Source organism: Bos javanicus, chromosome 10 (genome assembly GCF_032452875.1).
Source record: "Bos javanicus breed banteng chromosome 10, ARS-OSU_banteng_1.0, whole genome shotgun sequence".
Taxonomy (NCBI): Eukaryota; Metazoa; Chordata; class Mammalia; order Artiodactyla; family Bovidae; genus Bos; species Bos javanicus.
Window position 1 is genome coordinate 50491194 of NC_083877.1, and position 26486 is coordinate 50517679.

General features: G+C 42.1%; 1 protein-coding gene across 1 annotated transcript in view; it reads left to right on the plus strand.

The window, feature by feature from the left end:
- Positions 1–13224: 13224 nt before the first annotated feature.
- The window catches only part of MYO1E (myosin IE), a 220568-nt gene continuing 207306 nt past the window's right edge, over positions 13225–26486 (plus strand). Inside the window, exon 1 of the mRNA XM_061431138.1 lies at positions 13225–13606. Within this exon, the coding sequence (XP_061287122.1) occupies positions 13604–13606 (3 nt within the window). The 5' untranslated portion in view covers positions 13225–13603. The remainder of the gene's footprint in view (positions 13607–26486) is intronic.

The following is a 26486-nucleotide window of genomic DNA, read 5'->3' on the forward strand; positions in this document are numbered from 1 at the left end:
ACCTAAATCAAATCCCTTATGATTATACAGTGGAGGTGAGAAATAGATTTAAGGGACTAGATCTGATAGATAGAGTACCTGATGAACTATGGACAGAGGTTCGTGACATTGTACAGGAGACAGGGATCAAGACCATCCCCATGGAAAAGAAATGCAAAAAAGCAAAATGGCTGTCTGGGGAGGCCTGACAAATAGCTGTGAAAAGAAGAGAAGCAAAAAGCAAAGGAGAAAAGGAAAGATATAAGCATCTGAATGCAGGGTTCCAAAGAATAGCAAGAAGAGATAAGAAAGCCTTCTTCAGCGATCAGTGCAAAGAAATAGAGGAAAACAACAGAATGGGAAAGACTAGAGATCTCTTCAAGAAAATCAGAGATACCAAGGGAACATTTCATGCAAAGATGGGCTCGATAAAGGACAGAAATGGTATGGACCTAACAGAAGCAGAAGATATTAAGAACAGGTGACAAGAATACACAGAACTGTACAAAAAAAGATCTTCACGACCCAGATAATCATGATGGTGTGATCACTCACCTAGAGCCAGACATCCTGGAATGTGAAGTTAAGTGGGCCTTAGAAAGCATCACTACGAACAAAGCTAGTGGAGGTGATGGAATTCCAGTTGAACTATTTCAAATCCTGAAAGATGATGCTGTGAAAGTGCTGCACTCAATATGCCAGCCAATTTGGAAAACTCAGCAGTGGCCACAGGACTGGAAAAGGTCAGTTTTCATTCCAATCCCAAAGAAAGGCAATGCCAAAGAATGCTCAAACTACCACACAATTGCACTCATCTCACATGCTAGGAAAGCAATGCTCAAAATTCTCCAAGCCAGGCTTCAGCAATACGTGAACCGTGAACCTCCTGATGTTCAAGCTGGTTTTAGAAAAAGCAGAGGAACCAGAGATCAAATTGCCAACATCTGCTGGATCATTGAAAAAGCAAGAGAGTTCCAGAAAAACGTCTATTTCTGCTTTATTGACTATGCCAAAGCCTTTGCCTGTGTGGATCACAATAAACTGTGGAAAATTCTGAAAGAGATGGGAATACCAGACCACCTGACCTGCCTCTTGAGAAACCTATATGCACGTCAGGAAGCAACAGTTAGAACTGGACATGGAACAACAGACTGGTTCCAAATAGGAAAAAGAGTATGTCAAGGCTGTATATTGTCACCCTGCTTATTTAATTTATATGCAGAGTACATCAAGAGAAACACTGGACTGGAAGAAGCACAAGCTGGAATCAAGATTGCCAGGAGAAATATCACTAACCTCAGATATGCAGATGACACCACCCTTATGGCAGAAGGTGAAGAGGAACTCAAAAGCCTCTTGATGAAAGTGAAAGAGGAGAGTGAAAAAGCCGGCTTAAAGCTCAACATTCAGAAAATGAAGATCATGGCATCCGGTCCCCTCACTTCATGGGAAATAGATGGGGAAACAGTGGAAACAGTGTCAGACTTTATTTTTCTGGGCTCCAAAATCACTGTAGATGGTGACTGCAGCCATGAAATTAAAAGATGCTTACTCCTTGGAAGGAAAGTTATGTCCAACCTAGATAGCATATTCAAAAGCAGAGACAGTACTTTGCCAACAAAGGTCTGTCTAGTCAAGGCTATGGTTTTTCCTGTGGTCATGTATGGATGTGAGAGTTGGACTGTGAAGAAGGCTGAGCGCCGAAGAATTGATGCTTTTGAACTGTGGTGTTGGAGAAGACTCTTGAGAGTCCCTTGGACTGCAAGGAGATCCAACCAGTCCATTCTGAAGGAGATCAGCCCTGGGATTTCTTTGGAAGGACTGATGCTAAAGCTGAAACTCCAATACCTCATGCAAAGAGTTGACTCATTGGAAAAGACTCTGATGCTGGGAGGGATTGGGGGCAGGAGGAGAAGGGGACGACAGAGGATGAGATGGCTGGATGGCATCACTGACTCGATGGACATGAGTCTGAGTGATCTCCGGGAGTTGGTGATGGACAGGGAGGCCTGGCATGCTGCGATTCATGGGGTTGCGAAGAGTCGGACACGACTGAGCGACTGAACTGAACTGATAGGGCAACTGGCTTCCCAGGTAGTGCTAGTGGTAAAGAAACCGCCTGCCAATGCAAGAGACATAAGAGACCCAGATTTGATCCCTGGGTCAGGAAGATCCCCTGGAGAAGCACATGGCAACCCACTCCAGTATTCTTGCCTAGAGAATCCCATTGACAGAGGAGCCTTGGTGGGCTACAGTCCATGGTGTTGGAAGAGTCAAATAAGACTGAAGTGATTTAGCAAGCATGCATATAGAAATTAATCAAGAAAAAAAATTATTTCTACTTTATAAATTATTTCTAAGTATCCTCTTCCCTGGCATCACTTTCATACCCACTTCCAGCTTTTAAACTGAAAAGAAATTAAGAAAAAAATCTCTTATTGATATGTTTAAATAATAGTTATTAGAACTGGGATACTATTTTCGGGCAAATTTATAGAGTTAGAATTTATAATAGCTGCATGGTATTTTAATGTGCTATAATACCCTGTGGACTGTAGCCTGCCAAGGTTTTCTGTCCATGCAGATTCTCCAGGAGTGGGTTGCCATGCCCTCTTTCAGAGGATGTTCCCCAACCAGGGATTAAACTCACGTCTCTTACCTCTCTTACATTGGCAAGGGGATTCTGTACCAGTAGTGCCACCTGGGAAGCTCATAATATATCAATACTTTTCTCATATATCTGGGAAGCTCATATTTCAATACTTTTCAATCCACTGAGGTCCTTTAGGTAACAAAGGTGCACATTTATATCCATCCTATACCATTGGAAGCAAAATTGTACTTACTATCTTAAATTATAGAAACTTACAACTGTCACATTCTTGGTCAAATATATAATTCATTTGCTATCAATGCCTTATTAAAACATCCTTAGATGGAAAGCTATCATCAGTTTTTATCATGTCTGGCTTTATTTTGGGATTTCCAAAGATTTAATATAGTAAAAGGGAAAGTCCATTTCCTAGTGCCCTTGATCTGTGTACATTCACTTTTGTACAGATAAGGACACCGTACATTAACGTAGCTGACCCATGTTTCCTATATGGCACCAGGCGATAAGCCAAGTAACAAAGGAACATGTTGATGGATCTCACCTGAATGCTTCATGCTAGCTCGGCTCACAGATGGGTTCCCTCTGTACCAACATCTTTCTCAGCCTTGTAGCCTTTATTCAACTGTGTTGCTACTAAGTTGCATTTAGCTTTGTTGCTTTATCAAAATGTGTGAAATATGAGGAAAATACAAATGCAAGTGGCAGTCAGCGGAAGTGCAGTTCTCATAAACAATCGAGATACAGAAGGACATCAGGTGGTGAATCTTTAGCCTCCATAATGAGGACTCATACTGAGAACTCCCTATGCCTTAGTCACTATTCTAATCACTTCACATGACTTAACTCATTGATTCTCACAATATGTGAGATACAAATGATGGAGGCATTATTATTCCCTCTGTGTTTTTTGCTTTTTTGGCCATATGGCATGTAGGATCTTATTTTCCCGACCAGGAATGGAACCTGGGGCCCCCGCAGTGGAAGTGCAAAGAGTCTTAACCACTGGACCACCAGGGAAGTCCCGCATTCCCTCTGTTTTTACAGATAGGAAAATCTATCCACTATCCGTAGGGAAGTAAACAGCCTGACCCAAATTGGAAAGCTGCCTTCCAGACTTTTGATAGTCAGCTCCACTCAGCTGGGATGTGCTGTGCTTAGTCGCTCAGTTGTGTACAACTATTTATGACTCCATGGACTGTAGCCCACCATGGAGATTCTCCAGGCAAGATATACTGGAGTGGGTTGCCATGCCCTCCTCCAGGGGATCTTCCCGACACAGGGATTAAACCCAGGTCTCCCGCATTGCAACGGATTCTTTATCAGCTGAGCCACCAGGGAAGCCCAGGAATACTGGCGTGGGTAGCCTATTCCTTCTCCATGGGATCGTCCAGGAATTGAACCAGGGTCTCCTGCATTGCAGGTGGATTCTTTACCAGCTGAGCTACCAGGGAAGCTGGGATGGAGAAGCTTAAATTTAAAGAACATCCACTAAATTTTGGAATTACAGCTATAAGAGACAAGACACAGTTAGGAATTTGAGACTATATTATAGCTCTCTGGAAATGGAACTCTTTCCTTGAAAAACACAAATTTGTTTTAGAATTTGATACATCTAACATGGGTGTGTACTTTCTGGAGCATGTTGTATACCGAAGTAGGAATCCCTTGTGGTGGTGTGTATGTTTTTGACTCAAGTAGAAAGATGTTAATCCCATGGGGACAGAGTATTTGTCTAACAGTTCTCCACCGCCTACAATGCTCAGCAAATGTTTGTTGTGGTGGTGAGTGAACGGGGTAGTGGTTTGGAAACCATGCCACCAACATGCGGAACACCAACATCAAGAAGCACTCTACTGGGACTTCCCTGGTGATCCAGCACCTAGGACTCCATGCTTCCACAGCAAGGGGCCAGGGTTCAATCCCTGGTCAGGGAACTAAATCTTGCACAAACATCCTGAGTGTCCCAACTAAGACTTGGCCTGGTCAAATAAATAAGTAAATATTTAAATTTTAAAAAAGGACAAAAAATTTTTTTTTTAAAGAACTATTCTACTGAAGTAAATCCCCCTGTTGATAATGGGGGAAGCTATGCATGTGTGGGGCAGGTGTATGGAAAATCTCTGTACTTTCCCCTCAATTTTTCTGTGACCCTAAAGCTGCTCTAAAAGATAGTCTATTTTTAAATTTTTTTAAGACAGTCTGTTTTTAAAAAACTAAATCCCAAGTGTTTGTAACAATATCTTGAAAAATATGTCATCTTAAACACACACACATCTATGCGTATATACAAATAATTATAAGCATACATAAACACAACTTATAAGTGCATAATAAAAGCAAAACATATGTCACATATTAAATATGTAATACATTTATTTATAGGCCTATGACAATAAAGTTGAAATAATGGTTGTTGTAAAACCTATGCTTTTTTTTTTTGCCGGTTTCCTGAAGCTTGTGGAATCTTAGTTCCCTGACCAGGGATTGAACTCAAGCCCGTGGCAGTAAAAGAACTGAGTCCTAAACACTGGACTTTCAGGAAATTCCCTCTATGCGTTTTTTTGTTGTTGAAGAGGTGAGTGAAACTTCCCTCCTGGCTTCACTGAGAAAACTGTGTATGAATTAAAGGAGAAGGCAGTTGTGAGTGGCAAACAGCTGCATGCCCCAGAGCTGGGATATCCTCTCCTTAGAGACTGTCCCCATTCACCATCTTTTCTTGTTAATATTTGTTTATTTATCTCTGCTGGGTCTCAGTTGTAGCACACGAAATCTTTTTAGTTGCAGCATGTGGGATCTAGTTCCCTAACCAGGGATTGAACCCAGGCCCCCTACATTGGGAACGCAGAGTCTTAACCACTGAACCACCATGGAAACCCTCACCATCTCTTTTTAATAGGGCATAGTTCCAGGACACCACCCTTGTGACAGGACTTGCTTGGAATGTGATTGTACAGATACCTGGTGCAAGCAGAGCTTCCATAGGCTTCCCAGTGACCTATGGACAGGGTGGCGTGGTTTGAAGGGTTGAGCTGGTTGAGTTAGATTCTTTCTCTCCCTCCCTTTCTTTCCCTGGAACTTGAATCCAGAGACCAAGAGGGAAGTTTCCAGTCAGTTGTGGGCAGTACAGCTGAAAGATGGTTTGGGGGCCTGAGCCAGGATCATGACAAACTGGAGACACTTTGCAAGCTGAAATTATGGAAGGAGGAGCAACCATGAGTAAGTGGGAGAAGCTAGAAGATACAGCGAAGAACATCCATCCTTGCTGAGAAGCCAGGAAAGGACAGAGAGCATATACAGCCCTATTGTCCTTGGTGTTTTCTCCTGGACTCTGGGGCATATATACCTTTTCTTATTTGGCTGCACCACAGTGTATGTAGGACCCCAGTTCCCTGAAAAGGGATTGAACCCGCACCTCCTGCCTTGGAAGCCTGGCATCTTAGCCATTGGACTGCCAAGGACGTCTGGAGCATACACACATTTAAAATATTTTTCTCACAAAACAACCTGTGTCCTTTTTTTTTTTTTTTCCCTCCTTGTTACTAGAGGAGACTAGATTGAAATAGCAGATAGCAGGAGAAAAAAGTCTCTGACATGGAGGGTATAAAATAAAAACTAAAAGACAGGATAACTATACAAGTACAGCAGTCCAGGGACATAAAGTATAGTGGTAAACACTGGCTCCATTCAATAGTCCCCCAAGGACCTCAGCTCAGTACAACCCTGTGTGATAATCGATATTTATAGTGATGACCTTGAGTCTTCAAGCACAGGCTGCTTCACATTCAGCATATTTTCAGAAGGCAATAAAGCATGTAGAAAAATTTTCCTTCAAGTTAAAAAAAGTTTTGGTGCTTAAACAAGGCAACGTTCATGCAGTTATGTGTCATTTTTTAGTTTGTTAAAGGCATATACTTATTTACATATGCCTTGCCTTTTCCAGCAAAGATTAAAGATGACGTAAAAGAAAACACAAATTTCAATAAGATAGCATAAGTTGACAGTAAGGGGGAAGAAGAAAGAAAACCATGCTGTGGTCACATTGTTGATCCAGGAGATTCAGTTATCAGCAAAGCTCCCTTCTGTGGATCACCTCACTCCTTGATAGATCATGGGACATCTTAACTAGTATTACTCATCATTCAATCATTTTAAATCTGGAGTGAGGTCAGGACTTATCTTCTGAATGTAAAAATCAACTTGAAACTGGGAAAAAGAAAGAGAGGAAAATATTGGCTTGTATCAGAGAAACTATAATCATAAATTTATATAAATGTGCATTTAGTAAGCTGTCAATTTAAATGTATGTACAAGTAATTACTGTTCCTTTATTTTGGTAAAATAATTGTTATATTATAGTAAAAATCATACTAATCTGAAGTAGCATCATATTATATTATCCCACTGTTGAAATTCTCTCCTAGATCCTTTCACAAATCAATATTAACATATCAGAAGAACAAAGAATGTTCGAGTTAAACTCTCTATACAAAGGTAGTTCATATTCCCATAAAAAAGCAAGAATATTTTTAGAAAACAAACTTATGGTTACCAAAGGGGAGGAGGGGGGAAGGATGAATTAGGAGTTTGGGATGAACATATACACACACTGCTGCTGCTGCTGCTGCTAAGTCGATTCAGTCATTTCCAACTCTGTGCGATCCCATAGACAGCAGCCCACCAGGCTCTGCCGTCCCTGGGATTCTCCAGGCAAGAACACTGGAGTGGGTTGCCATTTCCTTCTCCAATGCATGAAAGTGAAAAGTAAAAGTGAAGTTACTCAGTCGTGCCCAACTCTTAGCGACCCCATGGACTGCAGCCTGGTAAGGCTCCTCCGTCCATGGGATTTTCCAGGCAAGAGTACTGGAGTGGGGTGCCATTCCCTTCTCCATACACACACTGCTATACATAAAATAAACAACAAGGACCTACTGTATAGCATAGGGAACTATATTAAACATCTTATAATGCCTATAATAGAAAAGAATCTGAAAAAGAATAGATAGATATATATGTATAACTGATTGACTTTGCTCTATACCTGAAACTAACACAATATTGTAAATCAACCATATGCCAATTAAAAAAAATAAGAACAAATAAATAAATAACCAGCAAGAATTTTTCTAGGATCCTGGTTTGGACAGGCTCCTAATGTGATGCTAGTGGTAAACAACCTGCCTGCCAATGCTGGAGACGTAAGAGACACACATTTGATCCCTGCGGAAGTGCATGGCAACTCACTCCAGTATTCTTGCCTGGAGAATCCCATGGACAGAGGAGCCTGGTGGGCTACAATCCATAAGGTTGCAAAGAGCTGGACTTGACTGAATTGACTTAGTACTAACATTTTAATGTGTGCTTCCATTCATACTGGACCTACTTAAGGGGAAATTTTTTCTGATGTTCATTCCTGTTACAGAGTTGCTGCTTAGAAAGTAAAAGTTTCAGAATTAAACAAATATATATATAGATTTGATGCATGGCAGCTGAGTGATGATCTCTTGGGAAAGTTACTTCAAATTTTTACCTTACCTTCTTAACTGCAAATGAAGTTAACAAGGTTGTATGGAAGATAAAGTAAGATACTGTACAGTAAGTACTTAGCTCAGTATCTGATACCACCTGACCTAATAAATGATGCCTGTTTATGGTAGACACACTGATAATCCAGGAGATCTCGCATTGATGTGACACAAGCCTCTCTTTCATTAGTGTTTTATTAAAGAATTCTGCCCTCATTTTCCGGAGAAGGCAATGGCACCCCACTCCAGTACTCTTGCCTGGAAAATCCCATGGACAGAGGAGCCTGGTGGGCTACAGTCCATGGGATCTTGAAGAGTCAGACATGACTGAGCGAGTTCACTTTGACTTTTCACTCTGATGCATTGGAGAAGGAAATGGCAACCCACTTCAGTGTTCTTGCCTGGAGAATCCCAGGGACAGAAGAGCCTGGTAGGCTGCGGTCTCTGGGGTCGCAGAGTCAGACACGACTGAAGTGACTTTGCAGCAGCAGCAGCCCTCATTTTCCCATTAACACATTTTTTCTGTGTTGTGAATGCATTCTGATGTTCTTTTATGAAACTCATTTCATTGCCCTATATTATCTTCTTCCTAATTATTTTCTAAAATACATGAGCAGTGCTTTTTCTTTCACTAATGGATTTGTCTGGGGATCTGCACTTTGTATTCATCTCAATTTTTTCCTTTTGTTCCTTTTCATTTCACCCCAGATAAAATGCAAATAATCATGCCAACTTCCGTATAAAGTCTTATCTGACTAGCTCCATCATGTGTCTAGAATGAGTTTTACAATTTTGAAAGTTTTCACTTCATTGCTACTATGATCTCAAATAAGAATAAATATCTGGTAAGATATTACTGAGTTCTCTTTTTAAAAAAAGGCATAAATGAAGAAAATTGGAAAACCTTTCATTTTAAAAAGTGAGGATTTTTTGGGAGGTGAAATTTGGCCAAAAATCTATGGTGACCACGAAAAGTCTGACATTTCATTTTAGACTGAACATCAATCTATTTTATAGTTAAGGGAATTGAAGCTCAGAGAAATTAAGATCTTACAGACAGTTGAGTGGAAAAGCCAGACTACAAATTCAACCTAGTTTGGTTTATCATTCAAACTAGGCCTTTTGGACTGAGAGGGCAATGGCACCCCACTCCAGTACTCTTGCCTGGAGAATCCCATAGATGGAGGAGCCTGGTGGGCGGCAGTCCATGGTGTCACTGAGAGTCAGATAGGACTGAACAACTTCACTTTCACTTTTCACTTTCATGCATTGGAGAAGGCAATGGCAACCCACTCTATGTTCTTGCCTGGAGAATCCCAGGGACGGGGGAGCCTGGTGGGCTGCCATCTATGGGGTCGCAGAGTCGGACATGACTGAATTGACTTAGCAGCAGCAGCAGCAGGCCTTTTGGGAATGCAAGAGGGGTGCACTTAATCATTTTATTGAGATAAAGGCATTAACCAGGGCTCCCCCAGGTAGAGGACTTCCCAGGTGGCTCAGTGGTAAAGAATTTGCCTGCTAGTGCAGAAGAAATGAGTTCGATCCCTGGGTCAAGAAGATCCCCTGGAGAAGGAAGTAGCAAGTCACTCCAGTATTCTTAAGAGAAGGCAATGGCAACCCACTCCAGTGTTCTTGCCTGGAGAATCCCAGGGATGGGGGAGCCTGGTGGGCTGCCATCTATGGGGTTGCACAGAGTTGGACACAACTGAAGCGACTTAGCACCAGCCAGTATTCTTGCCTGGGAAATCCCATGGACAGAGGAGCCTGGTGGGCTACAGTCCTTGGGGTTGCAAAGAGTCAGACACAACTCAGAGACTAAACAGCTCCCAGGTAAACCAGGATGTCACCCCAGCCAAAACTGACAAAGAATCTTCCCAAGATGAGGATGGAGCAGCCAAGGGCTTAAAGGGATTCTTCATGAAATTATAGGCTCTTCCACATCATTACACTCTGTATTCCATGCTCAGACTGTGAATTAGTGGATTCTGCTTTGCTAACCCAAGTGAACTTCTGTGCTTTTAGTAACAGTCTCAGTTCTAATCCCTATACCTTAAGAAAAACACAATGATAGAGACAAAGATCCAGAGAGGGATAACTAATATGGTCAGGAGCTGTGGGTCCTAATGGTTGGCAGTCATGGCATCTTTGAGGATTTGATGAAAGCTATTAATTCTCCTTGAAGAAAAAGGCGCACATAGTCAGCCCCTTGGAGGACTTGGCATGCATTCAGACGGCCAAGGACTGTCTGATCTCACTCAGGGATCGAGGTCTGAATCCAGAACCTAGAATGCACGATGTAGATGAAGGGAAAAGGGAACCAAAATTTGTTGACCATCTTTGTGCACATTTCATTCCAGACTTACATCAATTTATTTTATAGTTAAGGGAATGGAAGCTCAGAGAAATTAAGATCTTACAGACAGTTGAGTGGAAAAGCCAGACTACAGATTCAAGTTTATGTGCATGAAATCTCATATTCTAAGTACTGCCTAGACATAAGCATTAATCTATATATTTATATTTAAATCTGGACAGAATTATATTACATAATTATGAAAAATGAACACAAGCAGATGTCTTCATCGAAGTTGTACCTACTAGAGCTGGGAATTCTTCTTGACACTGGAAAGAGACTATTAGGGCAAATAAAAGTAAGCACCTAAAAAAAAAATCTCAGGGATTTTTCTGGCAGTCCAGTGGTTAAGACTTCCCCTTTCAATGCAGGGGGTGCAGGTTCGATCCCTGGTTAGAGAGCTAAGATACTACATGACTTCCAGTCAAAACATAATAAGAAGCAATATTGTAACAAATTCAATAAGAACTTTAAAAATGGTCTACATAAAAAAACACTTATATGCTAATACAACTGAAAAACAGTTTCAAGGTAGTTTTAGATAAATCCAAGACTGATAAGTTGGTGATGGATTCCTAACAAGCTCAAATTTCCCTTTTGGTAACCTCTGTTCACTAATGTTTTTTTTTTTTGCCACTCCACTTTGGGATCTTAGTTCCCGGACTAGGGATTGAACCTGGGCCTGCAATGAAAGCAGTGAGTCTTACCCACTGGACTGCCAGGGAATTCTCTATTCATTAGTTTTTTGTTTTTTTTTTTTTAAGGCTTTTAGAATGACTTTATTTAAATATTATATGCAAACAATACATAAAGAGTAATACATGGATTGGTTGTATGAAAAGAAGGACTATTCATAGAAAATGAAAAATAAAATTTAACAAATATTCAAGTTGAAGTGAAATAGTTCATGTTTGGAATAAAGGCTTTAGTGTTCTTTTTCTCTTTGAATTACTATACCTTGTTTATTAGATTTTAAGATACTTGCTCATATTTTGAAGCTGACATGCCCCTGAGACATGGATTTACCTAAGAATAATGAATCATATCTGAATATACTTAGCCAATGATCATGCCTGTACGGACCTAGTACATAACGAGTGCTTAACAGATGCCTCATGGGTTTCCTGTCCAGTCTGTGCTACAGAATGCTTCCAGATCAATTATCTAACCTATAGCTTCAAATATGGTAGTTCCTTGTGCAAAACTACTTTTACTTATTATATTTGTATCTTTCCTGTAATTATTTATTGTTTTAAAATTTATCTTTTGTCTCCCTCCTTCTAAAATTGTAAGCTTGATGAAGTCAGAGACCACTATATTCATAGTGGCCATGATTAGGTCATTCAATTACATCTATTTGCCTTCCTGTGTAGATGAGGACAAGAATTTGGTCAACATGATCTTTCAATTTTTAAGACAGAGATATAATTCACATACTATAAGGTTCACCCTTTTAAAATGCACAATTCAGTGGTTTGTATTGTAGTATATTCACAAAGTTGTGCAACCATCACCACCATCTCCAGAATATTTTCACCAATAAGGAAACACACAACTACTAGCAATTATTCCCACACACAACTGAGCAACTTTCACTTCACTTCACCTCTCTCCCCAGTCCCTGTAAATCAATGTTATCAATTTCTGCCTCTATGGATTTTCTAATTTCATATAAATGGAATCATATAATATGGCATCTTTTTTCCTGGATTCTTTCACTTAATATTATCAAGGTTCATGTTGTAGCACGTTGTTAGCACTTCCTTTTTAATAGCTGAATAATATTCTATTCTGTGGATATACGACATTTTGTTTACCCATTCCAGACAAGAGGATTTTTAACATCCCTTCCTACTGGAGGATCCTTTATTCAAGTGAAGGGTTACCACCAAAGTTCATAAAGGAAATCACAATTAATCATTATGCTTGGTAGTTTTTCTGTGCCCAGAAGTTTTCAAATCTTACCTACCACAGATCCAGAGAGGACTATCTTGTTATGACCCAGCATGTTTACTTCCTGAACCCTGAAAACAACATCTGCTTCTCTAATTTATTTCAGGATTCTGCTTTTTCCCCACCCCAATCGTCTCCTCACTGCCCACCTGATTTCTTGATTGTAAGGCAAACTCTCATCAGCAGATCTGTGCTGCCTGAGATTGGGTGGGCGTTCTTCCCACGCCTCTCCCTGTCCTTGGGCTTAGTGCGCGTGCAATTTCTTCCCCATCAAAAACGCCCCTTCCTCTCTTCCCCCTTAAAAAGCCTTCCTTTGTTTTCCAAGGAAATTCAGGTGAAAGAAAGGGTGGGGGAAACGATATTTTTGACTTTCCTCACAATCCAGACGTTGGAAAGAAAAAGTATTTCCTTTGGGCTGCTGCCATGACTCTGATCTTTTATGCTGATAAAATATTTCCTTCTTCTTAAACAAAAAAAAAGCTATGGGAAAAAAAAATACACTTCAGCTACACTTACTCTAACTTTAGCGTTAAAAAAAAAAAAAAGTTTTCCAGTTTACTTCTCTTTCACAGAGTGGTTTTCTTCTTACCAGTTGAGGAATTGCAAGAGGGAGCGAGCCAGGTCAGCAGCGCTTTTTGGAGGCTGGAGTGGAGGAGGACTACAGGATCCAGAGGTCTTTGGAAACTCCAACAGCTCCAAGCTTGTTGGCTACTACGGTTTCCCTGAGGAGTGACGCTGTGAAAACAAACCCTGATTGGTCAGGCCAGAGCTGAATTCTCCATTTATGGACAGATTGCCCTGCCCGAGCCGAGGCTCAGCCAGAGGAGTACGGAGTAAGTGGCCGAAGAAAGAGGAGCAAGGCAGGGCAGCTCGTGGGACGCGCGGAGAGCATTGCACTCACCTAGGCGGGGCGGCGAGCGCCGGGTTTGGGTGGACCCTGGTCCTCCGCAGTATGCGTCCCGCCTGCTAAGCAGCCTCCTGCTCGCCTTCACCTACCGCCGCCGATCCCGCCTGGATGGAGTCCCTCCAGGGCTCCCATTGGTTCTTGTGAGTGCTTGGGTTGTCGAGAGCCTGTTTTTGGCGAAGGGAACCAACTTTTGAAGTTCGCCCAGGAGACTGCGTTCCAGCCCCAGCTCCCCGGCAGCCGGACACGGCAGAGGCGCGACCGCGGCGCGAGTCACCATGGTGAGTTGGCCGCGCGGCGTCCCGGGACGCCGGACCCGGGGATGGGGCGGGAAGCCCGGGCGCGGGGCACCCACCTTGGGCGCGCTGCCGAGGCCGGGAGTGGAGAAGGTGGACGCCGGAGTCGGCACGTCGCGAGTCCTGATTTCCTGCCGCTTTTCCTCCACCCGGGCTGGGGGAGAGGGAGTGGGGGGCCAAGGAAAACTTTCTTTCAAGTCGCTTTCGGCGTCGCCAAACTTTTCGAGGCTGGTTGGCTATGGCTGCCAGCTGTCGGAAGCTGGGGAGATCCGCGTTCAGGGGCACGGCCCCCAGGGAGGGGATGGGCATCCCTTTCTCCGGGCTGGGAAGGTAGGAGCGGCCGCCCGCGGCACCGGCGCCACGGACCCCGCTTCTCCCCGGCAGCCCGGCAGCGCCGCAGTTGTCCCCCTGGCATCCGCGCGCCGGCGGGGGCGACGCGGCCGCACAAAGGCAGCGGGGCGCCAGGTAGGGCGAGCACCTGGCGGTGGGCAGGCGGCTGCGGGCGAGGGTGCCTCGGGGCAGCTGAGAGCCGCGCCGGCCTGAGCTCTCCTGCGCGCCGGCCCGGAGGGTCTTTGCACCAAAAAGGCCGAGTAAACACCACCCTCCCCTTTCTCCAAGTGCGAGGTGGCTGGCACTTTTCGGGTGTACAGCAGACGGTTCGCAGGGGAGGAAGTCGAGTTTTTTGTTCTTTTTCCTTCGGTACTTGGGAAATTGATGGAAGTGGCTGGCTCTTTTTCTGACTCGTTTCTGACTTTTCCTCTACCCCCCAACCTCCCGCCTCGACTACCCCGCCCCCCATAACCTTAGCCACATCCCTTGGGCTTTGGCGTGGTGTGTACTTTTCTTTCCAAAGCACAGAAGCAAGGGCTCTATTTTGAAGAGATTGGCAGTCCATCAGCGGAGGGGAGGGGGGAAGTTCTACCCCAAGGCTTCATAGTTTCCACACTTGCTTCTTTTCAACGAATCCGACTTAGGACTCCGCTGATCCTCTTCTGGTTTTTTTTTTTTAAGTGACTGTGAAAGTGGCGCTAAGTAAAAATGATAACCCGTGCAGCACTAATTTAAAAATCTCTATCCTGCAGGAGCTGGGGGGAAATTAGCAAAGGCACATAGAAACTTACAACTAAAAGGAGCACTTGATCCAGTGCTGTATTTATTCAAAAGAATGATTAAAAACAAACGCACAAAAATCTTTAAAGGGGCACCCTTGACCAAAACTTTTTTTTTTTTCACTTAGTCCAAAGTTATGTCACCCTTGCTTCTACCTAAGAGGATACTTTATCTGTAAATAAAATTTCCCTTTCAGTTTCAGGGTTTAAGAAGTCAGCCCACCCCACATTATTTTTGGAACCTTTATAGAGAACCATTTACTTAAACTGTGTGTTAGGGTGGAGATACCTAAATTGGGCCACAGCCTAATTGGCTACTTAAATTTAAGGAGTATGAATCTTAGTACTTTAGAATTGCTATAATTATTTTCCATGGTTAAATATTTCCAAAAAAAAAAAAAAGAAAAGAGAAATCAATGTGTTTTATGTCAAGAGCTTAAAGAATCTTACTGAATTTAAATAGTTGAGTGGTACCTTGAGAAAATTAACTTTACCTTAGTTGACTCATTTTTCATGCTGTAGAGGCTAAAAAGTACTGTGTGTGTGTGTGCTTAGTCACTCAACCATGTCCCACTCTTTGTGACCCCATGGACCGTAGCCCACTCCCCAGGCTCCTATGTCCGTGGAATTCTCCAGGCAGGAATACTGGAGTGAGCAACCAGCCATTCCCTTCTTGAGGGGATCTTCCGGACCCAGGGATCGAACCCAGGTTTTCTGCATTGCAGGTGGATTCTTTACGGTCTGAGTCACCTGTTGTAGGATGCATTTTCTAGGGACCTTGGAAACTCGTCGCTCAATTCAGTCCATTGCTGTTGAAATAGGTGGATGTTGAAGTGGATGCAGAAGAAACATGTTCTAAGGAAGAATTGTTTCCAGAGTGTGTAGGGTGTCAGTTGAAAAGGATGGGGTGTGACTTACCTATTGATGCGTTCCCTGCCAACTGCACAGATGGCAGTACTGTAGGGCGCCGGGAGACTATCAGTGCATCAGATATGGTTGCGGAGGCCACGATACCCTGACGGAAAAGCTCAAACAGCTGGCTGCCCTGAAATAGGAGCTGTGCCATCAGTCACTCCATCTACTGGATCTAGAAATTATGGCAAAAATGAAATGAATCATTTCTTCACTGGCTTGCAAAATTAAGTCTGTGCACTAGATTTGTGAAGTTGCCTTAGAACAGAGCATAGGCAGCTTCAATAGTGAGAAACTTTAGTTATTATGTTTACTATTTATGTAAGACCCCCTTCCAGCTAAATGAGGCATTGATTTGTGTTTCACATCTGTCTGCCCAGCTGCATCCCTCAGCTGCTTAAAACAGGAAGAGAAGACATTGCCTCCAGTGGGTGTGGCTCAGTGTTAGGGAGAGTATAATTGACCAGGAGCTTGGCACCTGTACTGTGGATTTTCTCCCTCTCTCCCTCTCTCTCAGATATCTTAGGAAATCTGGTGGCACATTAGGAAGGCTCTCCACCTGTACCCAAGACCCTCCCAAGGCTCACTCAGTTGTAAGTCACAGGGAGAGTGCCATTTTCTGATTCATGAACAAAGTATACAGCTTATTTACCTCATATCTTCCTCCTGAAACCTCACTTTGGGACACTTTTCTCCATCTTTGGAGAACCAAGAACAGTACCAGGCAATAGCAAATTTGTTTCTTTTTTTCTTAGGTGACTTGAATAGGGAAAAAGAAGAAAAACACCAAAAAAATCTCTGCATGTCTCTAATTTTATACACATTGGTTAAGAGGGCACAACAGTCTCCTTTGACTTTAATCAAAATACCCATCTAAGATTTCCTTTGTAGAATCTGGCTTTATCATCAGCCACAAAGGAAGTTCTGCTTTTGTGGCCATGACGAGTTTGGACTGTCTAATGAACCTGACCCACGTGTGTGCCTCTGCTGTGTACTTCAGAGCTAGAAGCTATGATTCGTAAGGCTTTTGTGACTTAGATATACTGACATATTTAAGTGCATCTGAATTGGCCATCACTCTGAATATGTTCAGGATACGGTCCCTTCTCTTTGCTTGCGTATTACTTGTGAATAAATTGCAGACATTATATAAAAATAAATAGGAATACACTTATGAACCTTGAAATCTGATGAAGCTGACTACAAGTTAGGTAAGTTATTTTGAGTGAAGCCATGGCATGTTTGACATTTAGAAAGCCTGGAATCCATTCTAAACATATTTTCTGGGAAGGTAACCTAGTCCATTCCCACTGATTAGTTTATCAGATTTCTTGTAGCCTCCCAGCCAAAGAAATACAACACACACAAAAAAACAAAAACAGAAAGGAATGGAATGAAGCCCAGAAAAGTGTTTTTTTTTTTTTTGGCTGCACCATGCATCATGTAGGATCTTAGTTCCCTGGCCAGGGATTGAACCAGCATCCCATGCAGTGGAAGTGTGGAGTCTTAACCACTGGATCACCAGGAAAGTCCCCAGAAAAGTTTTGATGGAGGTAGAGGGTTAGGGCAAGAGTGGATGCAGGACATTGTCTACAGGCTTCTGTGGGTGGGCCTGCCTAGTAGGAAATACTTGGCTGCCCAGTGGGGCCGTGGATGGAGGGGATGGAGAAGTGGAGGAAGCAGGCTGTTGCAGAAGCTGAAAGCCACTTCCTCCTCGGTTTTGCTGGGGATTTCAGCTTTGTCAGTGGATGCAAACTCAAATGTCTGCAGAGGCCAGGATACGGTTTTTGATGGGGTGAGACTGGCCTCTGGAGAGTGAATATAGAACGTATGCCCATTGGAAGAGATATCATTACTTGATCCTAGGCTGTGGTTACAATTGACCACATCACCAAATTGTCTGCTTTTTCAAGAGAAGCTGAAAATCCAGACTTTTATGCCTGACCTGCCAGTTTTTAAAAGTGTGCTGATGGTCTCTGAGAGGCCAAACAGGTCAGCTGTTTGTATCCACTCTGTTGTAAATCTCAAAGCGGTGTTCTTACAAACCGCCATGCTTCCTTTCATTCACTTACCAGTGGGAATGTCTAAACTTTAGCCACATTCCCAATAAAGGCATTAGATTTTTTCTGACACATCCGCACCTTCCCACTCCATTTCCCTTAAGAAAAGGAGTTTCCTGGTATTTTCAGCCCGTGGACTCTCTAAGCTATCAGGCAGGGGCAATCTGCCTTCAGCTGCTACCATTTGGAGCTAGCTAAAAACACCTGTGTAGAGCTATGAGTGGTGAGGCTGTAAGTTGTCTTAACACTTCAAATCCCTTCTCCAATGGAAAGGCACTACCATCTCCATATTGTGTGATGGACCTCCCTTATCACTTCTTTCCCTGTTGCATCTCGTGAATTCAAGGTCTGTTTCAGGGATTCTCCTTGAGTGTGTGTGTGCATGCTCAGTCCTGTTTGACTCTGCGACCTTATGGATTGTAGCCCACCAGGCTCCTCTGTCCATGGGATTCTCCACTGGAGTGGGTTGCCAGTTCCTCCTTCACGGAATCTTCCTGACCCAGGGATGGAAGCCACATCTCCTGATTTAGCAGGTGGACTGTTTACCACTGAGCCACCTGGGAAGCCCGGGTTTCTCCTTGAGGCTAGATAATGAGCATTTTCGTAAATATAACTTGGAATACAACCTTTTGCCCTTGACTTAATTTCACAAGCTCATGTGAGATGAAATTAAAGAGTACCTCGAATTTCCTGATGAGAACAGGACCAATTCTCATTACTTGGTAAGAACTTGAGAAAGCTCTTTTCATCAGCTTCAAAAAGCAGAAATATTTTGAAACCTCTATACAAATGCAGAGCTTCATTGTGAACTTTATTAGGGATCATATAGAAATTATGTACAGTTGTAATTTTCCAAGTTCGACTCATCTTTTTTTTTAACAAAGATGCAGCAACTTGTGTTTTCATGAGTATGTGATTAAAATGAGTTTCTCCATGGTCAGATTTTAATATTTTACTTTTTTTTAACATGCTGGGACTTAATATTTACAGAACAAATAGAGGGGTAAAGGTTAAATGCCAAAGGTATTAAAAATAAACAGCTTGGCCTTGTAAGCACATTCTGTAATAATGGTAAGCAAATTTTGTGTTTTTAATTTCAACTTCAGAATTTGTTTTGGCAGAGAGGAAAGGTTTTGGGCATCTTAGTGAAGTATTTTTGTACGTATCTTTATGACAACCTTACTTCAGAGAAGTAGAACTATGAGCGGGTTCTACTTATACAGATTGTGCCTAAAAATAGGGACATGGGCTTAGACACTATGCATCTGGGTAAAGTCAATCTTCCTTTCTGAGTTGCCACCGTGGGAACATTGCTTAAGGCATTTCCAAATGGTCATTTAAGAAAAATTTTTTACTTTCTTTAAGACCTAAAATATTAGTGTCCAGCCTGATCACCCATCTTGGTCCCTCTTAGCTGTTGCCAGAAATTACATTCTGCCTCAAAGGGCAAATAAACTGATCCTGGAGATGTGCAGTATCAGGTAACATAGGCTCTGGGGCCCTGAAAGGAGGTGGTTCTTCCTCCTTAGTACTGTAAGAACAGTAAGAACTGTTCCAAAGGAGGCCACACTGTCTTGGGTATTTTGAGTTCTGATGTGTTTGTTAAAAATTCATCCCTGTGACTTTATAATCATACAATGCATTGTCGAAAGTAAATTTTCTACTATTTCTACAATTTTACATTGTAGAAAGCCCAGAAGAGAGTGGTAAGAGTCTATCCTAAACCCTTTTGCTTGGCTTCACAGAAAGATCTAGAGGGGTTCAGTTCAGCTCAGTCGTGTCCGACTCTTCGCAACCCCATGAATCGCAGCACGCCAGGCCTCCCTGTCCATCACCAACTCCCGGAGTTCACTGAGACTCATGTCCATCGAGTCAGTGATGCCATCCAGCCATCTCATCCTCTGTCATTCCCTTCTCCTCCTGTCCCCAATCCCTCCCAGCATCAGAATCTTTTCCAATGAGTCAACTCTTCGCATAAGGTGGCCAGAATACTGGAGTTTCAGCTTTAGCATCATTCCTTCCAAAGAAATCCCAAGGCTGATCTCCTTCAGAATGGACTGGTTGGATCTCCTTGCAGTCCAAGGGACTCTCAAGAGTCTTCTCCAACACCACAGTTCAAAAGCATCAATTCTTCGGTGCTCAGCCTTCTTCACAGTCCAACTCTCACATCCATACATGACCACAGGAAAAACCATAGCCTTGACTAGACGGATCTTTGTTGGCAAAGTAATGTCTCTGCTTTTGAATATGCTATCTAGGTTGGTCATAACTTTGCTTCCAAGGAGTAAGCGTCTTTTAATTTCATGGCTGCAGTCACCATCTGCAGTGATTTTGGAGCCCAGAAAAATAAAGTCTGACACTGTTTCCACTGTTTCCCCATCTATTTCCCATGAAGTGAGGGGACCGGATGCCATGATCTTCGTTTTCTGAATGTTGAGCTTGAAGCCAACTTTTTCACTCTCCTCTTTCACTTTCATCAAGAGGCTTTTGAGTTCCTCTTCACTTTCTGCCATAAGGGTGGTGTCATCTGCATATCCAAGGTGATTGATATTTCTCCCGGCAATCTTGATTCCAGCTTGTGCTTCTTCCAGCCCAGCGTTTCTCATGATGTACTCTGCATAGAAGTTAAATAAGCAGGGTGACAATATACAGCCTTGACGAACTTTTTCCTATTTGGAACCAGTCTGTTGTTCCATGTCCAGTTCTGACTGTTGCTTCCTGACCTGCATACAAATTTCTCAAGAGGCAGATCAGGTGGTCTGGTATTCCCATCTCTTTCAGAATTTTCCACAGTTTATTGTGATCCACACAGTCAAAGTCTTTGGCATAGTCAATAAAGCAGAAATAGATGTTTTTCTGGAACTCTCTTGCTTTTTTGATGATCCAGCGGATGTTGGCAATTTGATCTCTGGTTCCTCTGCCTTTTCTGAAACCAACTTGAACATCAGGAAGTTCACGGTTCACATACTGCTGAAGCCTGGCTTGGAGAATTTTGAGCATTACTTTACTAGCATGTGAGATGAATGCAATTGTGTGGTAGTTTGAGCATTCTTTGGCATTGCGTTTCTTTGGGATTGGAATGAAAACTGACTTTTTCCAGTCCTGTGGCCACTGCTGAGTTTTCCAAATTTGCTGGCATATTGAGTGCAGCACTTTCACAGCATCATCTTTCAGGATTTGAAATAGCTCAACTGGGATTCCATCACCTCCACTAGCTTTGTTCATAGTGATGCTTTCTAAGGCCCACTTGACTTCACATTCCAGGATGTCTGGCTCTAGGTCAGTGATCACACCATCGTGATTATCTGGGTGGTGAAGATCTTTTTTGTACAGTTCTTCTGTGTATTCTTGCCACCTCTTCTTAATATCTTCTGCTTCTGTTAGGTCCATACCATTTCTGTCCTTGATCGAGCCCATCTTTGCATGAAATGTTCCCTTGGTATCTCTGATTTTCTTGAAGAGATCTCTAGTCTTTCCCATTCTGTTGTTTTCCTCTATTTCTTTGCATTGATCGCTGAGGAAGGCTTTCTTATCTCTTCTTGCTATTCTTTGGAACCCTGCATTCAGATGCTTATATCTTTCCTTTTCTCCTTTGCTTTTCGCTTCTCTTCTTTTCACAGCTATTTGTAAGGCCTCCCCAGAGAGCCATTTTGCTTTTTTGCATTTCTTTTCCATGGGGATGGTCTTGATCCCTGTCTCCTGTACAGTGTCATGAACCTCATTCCATAGTTCATCAGGCACTCTATCAGATCTAGGCCCTTAAATCTATTTCTCACTTTCACTGTATAATCATAAAATCTCAGAAGTTTTGGCTAATCTGGTGCCAGAATCCAGGTTTTCAGATCCCTGCCTAATAATTTCTCCACCAAACCACTGTGGTGGATTAGAGTCTAGGCATGACTAGGTAATTTTCTTTCTGGAGCTCTTCAAAAAAGCCGGCTTGGAGATAGAAGATTGTTCTTTATTTTTGATTCATTACTGTATCAACTTTAAGAGATTATTAAAAAATTAATTTAGAGGAATTCTCCGTAATGTCAGTACCCTAAAGATAATGATTTTCATGTCTTTGGGTTTCTTTCCAAACTATCCAAAGGCACATCATTTTCATGTAGTTCTAATTGTGGGGCAAATACACAATTTGTGTTCTGTATTTTCCCATTTATTTTATACTATAAATTCTTTTCCTTGGTAAGCATATTGGTCGTATTTTGGTGGTGGCTTGAGAATCCCACATCGCCTGATTATCCAACTTGAGTCCTGACTCCAGAGACCTGCCTTCCAGATGCACTGCTGATTGTTCCTCCCTGCCCTCATTAGAACTGCCCTGGTCAGTGCTGGGCAGCTCAGCCTCCTGAGTGCTGTAAACCTAACCTGCTTTATGGTTCTCTTTGGTTTTAAAGTCTGAAGCCAGGATGGGCTGGTGCTCTTGACCCGAGGTGGGTACCATTTGTGTTCCCTTGAGATTGTGATGCTGGCACTTAAATGTGCGACAGCAGTGGGTACTCAGGCCTCTGACTCCTGCTTGGCAGCTATGAGTTCCTCTGTCAGAGGACCCAAGTGGTTGGAGACAAGGAGCTTTGAACCCCAAAGTAGAGAAGACTAGTATTTGCATAGGAGGTTAGCATACATGCTTGATAGGTAGGAATCCTTATCAAATACATTGGTAACCCTAGGAAATCAAAGATGAGTTAAGCTCTGACTCTGCTTCTGAGATACTCATAGACCAGTGGATAACAAAGGGTGCTCTTTTTATTTTCTTTTTAAAAAATATTATTTATTTGGCTGTGCTGGGTCTTATTTGGGGCATGCGGGATCTAGTTCCCTGACCAAGGATTGAACCCTGGCCCACTGCATTGGGACCTCGAGGTCTTAGCCACTGGACCACCAGAGAAGTCACACAAAAGACTTTCCTGTAGGTGATTTCATCTCATTCTTACACCAATGATGGTTTTTTTTTGCCATTTGACAGTAAGAAAACCAAACTGTGGTGAGGGAAAGGGAATTGTTTAGGACCATTCCACTTACATGTAATGAACCAGGTCTGCTAACTTTATGGTTTTTCAAAAGCAATTGAATATATTGTCTCTGAATTTGAAATTCTGGGTCCAGATATCTGTATAACACTTCATTATTTTACGTACTCCCGTGGAAAAACAAGGTTGATTTAAAATCCATTTTAAAATCTGAGCTGCTTAATGTCCTTGTTTGTGGATGTTTGCATGTCACCATGTTTGAGGACTAGATGATACCACACTGGGATCAAGCATAACAGTAAAAGAAAGTCATGTTGGAAAGCTGTCTGATCAGAATTAAAAAGTAGAAAATAAGGGAAATAAGCAACTATATTCCTAACTGAAAAAAAATTGTTTTTAAAGAAAAATAATGGAAACAAGATAAACACAAGACATTTAGCCCTGGAATCCTTACGTACATGACAAACAAAAAAATAGGATAGCATATCATTCGTTTTAGTAATTTAATTGGTGTGACCGATAGTTGATGGTGACAGTGATTTAGCACAATATTACTTGGCAATAGAATGATTTAGACAGTATTGTCTGAATCTAAAATTTTCAACAACAAAAAAATTAGGGTTGTTTTTAGTGTCTCAATTAGATATGGACCTTTGCTACATGAAATTTTGCATTTGAATGAAGAAGTATCTATTAAACTACTTTGAGTATGATAAAGATAGCACCTCCAAGACTTGGGAGTGCTCTGATGTAGAAATAAGTCTGCCAAATTATGGCAGTTCTCCTTTCTCCCATCAGATTGTCAGAGATTCTTAACATGTGGGGTGTCCTGAGGCCCTCTGAATCTATGTTGGAAACTATTGATGTGTTTCCTGACAGTGTTTATACTAACAAGAGCAACAACAATAAAAACCCAACCAAACAAAAAGGAGCAATCTAAATGTCCATTAGTAGAGAAATGCACACATGTTGTGACTTATTTATAATAAGGAATCAATATGGATAGATATCACAAAGGTAGTAAGTAGTGAAGAAGCAAATTGTAGAAAGATAACCTGTAAAGTCATTTAAGAAAAATTTCAGAACACAAAACAAGGCTGTCTATATTTGGGGATATATATTCATATATGTATATATTTATGTGTATATTCTTTTAAAAATATAAATTGGACTAGAAAGATATCAAATTCAAGCTGCAGAAGAGGGGAAGGAGGAAAGAGAACTGAGGTGAGTAGACTAACATTATTAGAAATGTTTTATTTGCTTTATTAAAATATAAAGCAAATGTAGAAAATAGTATTAATTCTGGACTGTATGTGCATAAATACTTTTTTTATTCCTCATAGTGTTAAACATCTTTTTACAATTAAGAAGAAGAAAACCTACATAAATAGAGAATTCATTTAATTTTAGGAGGTTCATACACCTCCAAAGCCCATACAGTATCATTCCCAGAGTCTTAGCAAACTTTGTCTTGAGGTGAGTATTAGGGGGTAGGCAATTTGGGGTCTACGTAAGGTTGTTTTAATGACAGCTGACATACAGTCAAATCAGTAGTAAGTCCCACTGAGTTATGTAAAGTTCATTAGGAATTTTGTCCCAGGATGTTCAGCTTTTCTTAAGCATCTCTTTTTCACCTTTTCAACTTAGTGTGTCTGCTAAGTTTTAATATAATTGACCACCCGAAACTGGGTAGTAGTAAAGGTTTATTATTTTTCATGATTTTGTGCATCAACTGGGGAATTCTGGGCTAGATCGGCTCATCAGCTCCCTGTGGTCAGTTGGTGGCTTGACAGGGGATGGAGCAGCTGGGAGGGCCTCACTCAAATGTCAGGTAATTAGCCCGGATTCAGCTGGGGCCATGGAGATGTCTTGGCTACCTGTCTCTTTCACAATGGGCTAGTCCTGGCTTGTTGACATAGCAGTGGTCATAAGGTTTCCCAGAAACAGCAAGAGAGAAAGTGAGTCACAGTGCACAAGCATTTTTTAACCTGTGCCTGCATCATGGTTGATACTATCTCATTGGCCAAAGCAAGTCACATGGCTACCCTCAGGGTTAGTGTGGCTGAGGACTGCCCCGGGGCTCAGATACTGTTCCTGCCTTCCACTTTTTCTTTTAACTTGTCTCAGGTGAATACACTGAGGCAGGAATAGATTCAGTGCAAATCCAGTTTTCCCTGCTGATCTGCTGAACTCTTGTGTACGACAGAAGCCCCCATTGCTCCTGATACATCCACTGCTATCTTCCCAGAGTTGTGGTTGTTGTTTAGTCATTAAGTTGTGTCTGACTCTTTGCGACCCTGTGGGCTGTAGCCCACCAGGCTCCTCTGGCCATGGGATTTCCTAGGCAGGAATACTGGAGTGGGTTGCCATTTCCTTCTCCAGAGGATCTTCCTGACCCAGGGATCAAACCCTCATCTCCTGCATTGGCAGACAGAGTCTTTACTGCTGAGCCACCAGGGAAGCCCTGTTTTCCCAAAGTACAAGGAATCCAAACTTGTATTATGGAGCCTCAGTATGATTCTTTTACAGTTTATTTTTGGCAGTGCTGAGTCTTCATTGCTGTGTGGGCTTTCTCCAGCTGTGGCGAGCAGGGGCCACTCTAGTTTTGGTGCGTGGTTTCTCATTGCGGTGGCTTCTCTTATATTGTGGAACACAGGCTATGCTAGGCATGTGGGTGTCAGTAATTGCAGCACGTGGGCTCCGTAGTTGCAGCTCCCAGGCTCTAGCGTGTGAGCTCAGTAGTTGTGTCTTACAGGCTTTAATTGCCCATGAGGCATGTGGGATCTTCCCAGACCAGGAATAGAACCTGTGTCCCTTGCCTTGGCAGGTGGATTCTTAGCCACTGTACCACTGGGGAAGCCCGTCAATATGATTTTTAAATTGATATTTCTTTTTTGAAAAAAAAAGCAAAAGCAGAAACTAACAACAACATGAAAAATAAAAAAAAATTTTTTTCTGTTAAAGGGAGCTTTGTGAAAAATAAACATTTCACGATTAAGGCCAGACTTGGAGAGCAGTGCATCATGCCAAACCAGACTGGACTGGATGGCCTGTTGGAAATAGGAAATAATAGTGGACCGATACTGTTTGGAACAGGTGGGGACAATGCTGTTCACTGCCTAATTCTGCCTTTTTGGCCAGCCCTTCGTTGTCCATGTGGGGAAAGACATTCTTCACACACAAAAATACTTTTTTTGTCTTGGATGAAAGTCATGTCTTCTGGATTATATGATGGTTCCCAGAATAACCCATATTGGTGTCACTTCCTTATTCTGTGTGCCACAGACTGTGCTATCTGGATGCCTCAACAACCTGTGAATTGAGTAGGATTAACTTAACTTTGTGCTGCACAGATTTCAACAACAAAAAAATCCATTAACCTGTGACACTTTCACTTTGATTTTTCTCTTTTTCAATGGAAAAATTTTAACTACACAAATGAGGAGAAAATTCATTGCCTAACTTACTTTCTCTACTTTGTTAATGTGATGTATCACGTTGATTGCTTTGCAGATGTTGAACCATCCTTGCATCCCTGGAATAAATCCCACTTGATCATGGTGTATGAACTTTTTATATATTATTATTATTTCTTTTTTTCTTCATCTTTTTTTTTTTTTTTTCTCACAGCTTGCAAGATTTTAGTTTCCCAGGGATTGAACCCAGGTCCTAACAGTGAAAGTGCCAAGTCCTAACCACTGGACTTCCAGGGAATTCTCTTTTCCTATATTACTGAGTTCAGTTTTTTAGTATTTTGTTGAGGATATATTAGCATAATGCTGGCCTTATCAAATGAGTTTGGAAGTGT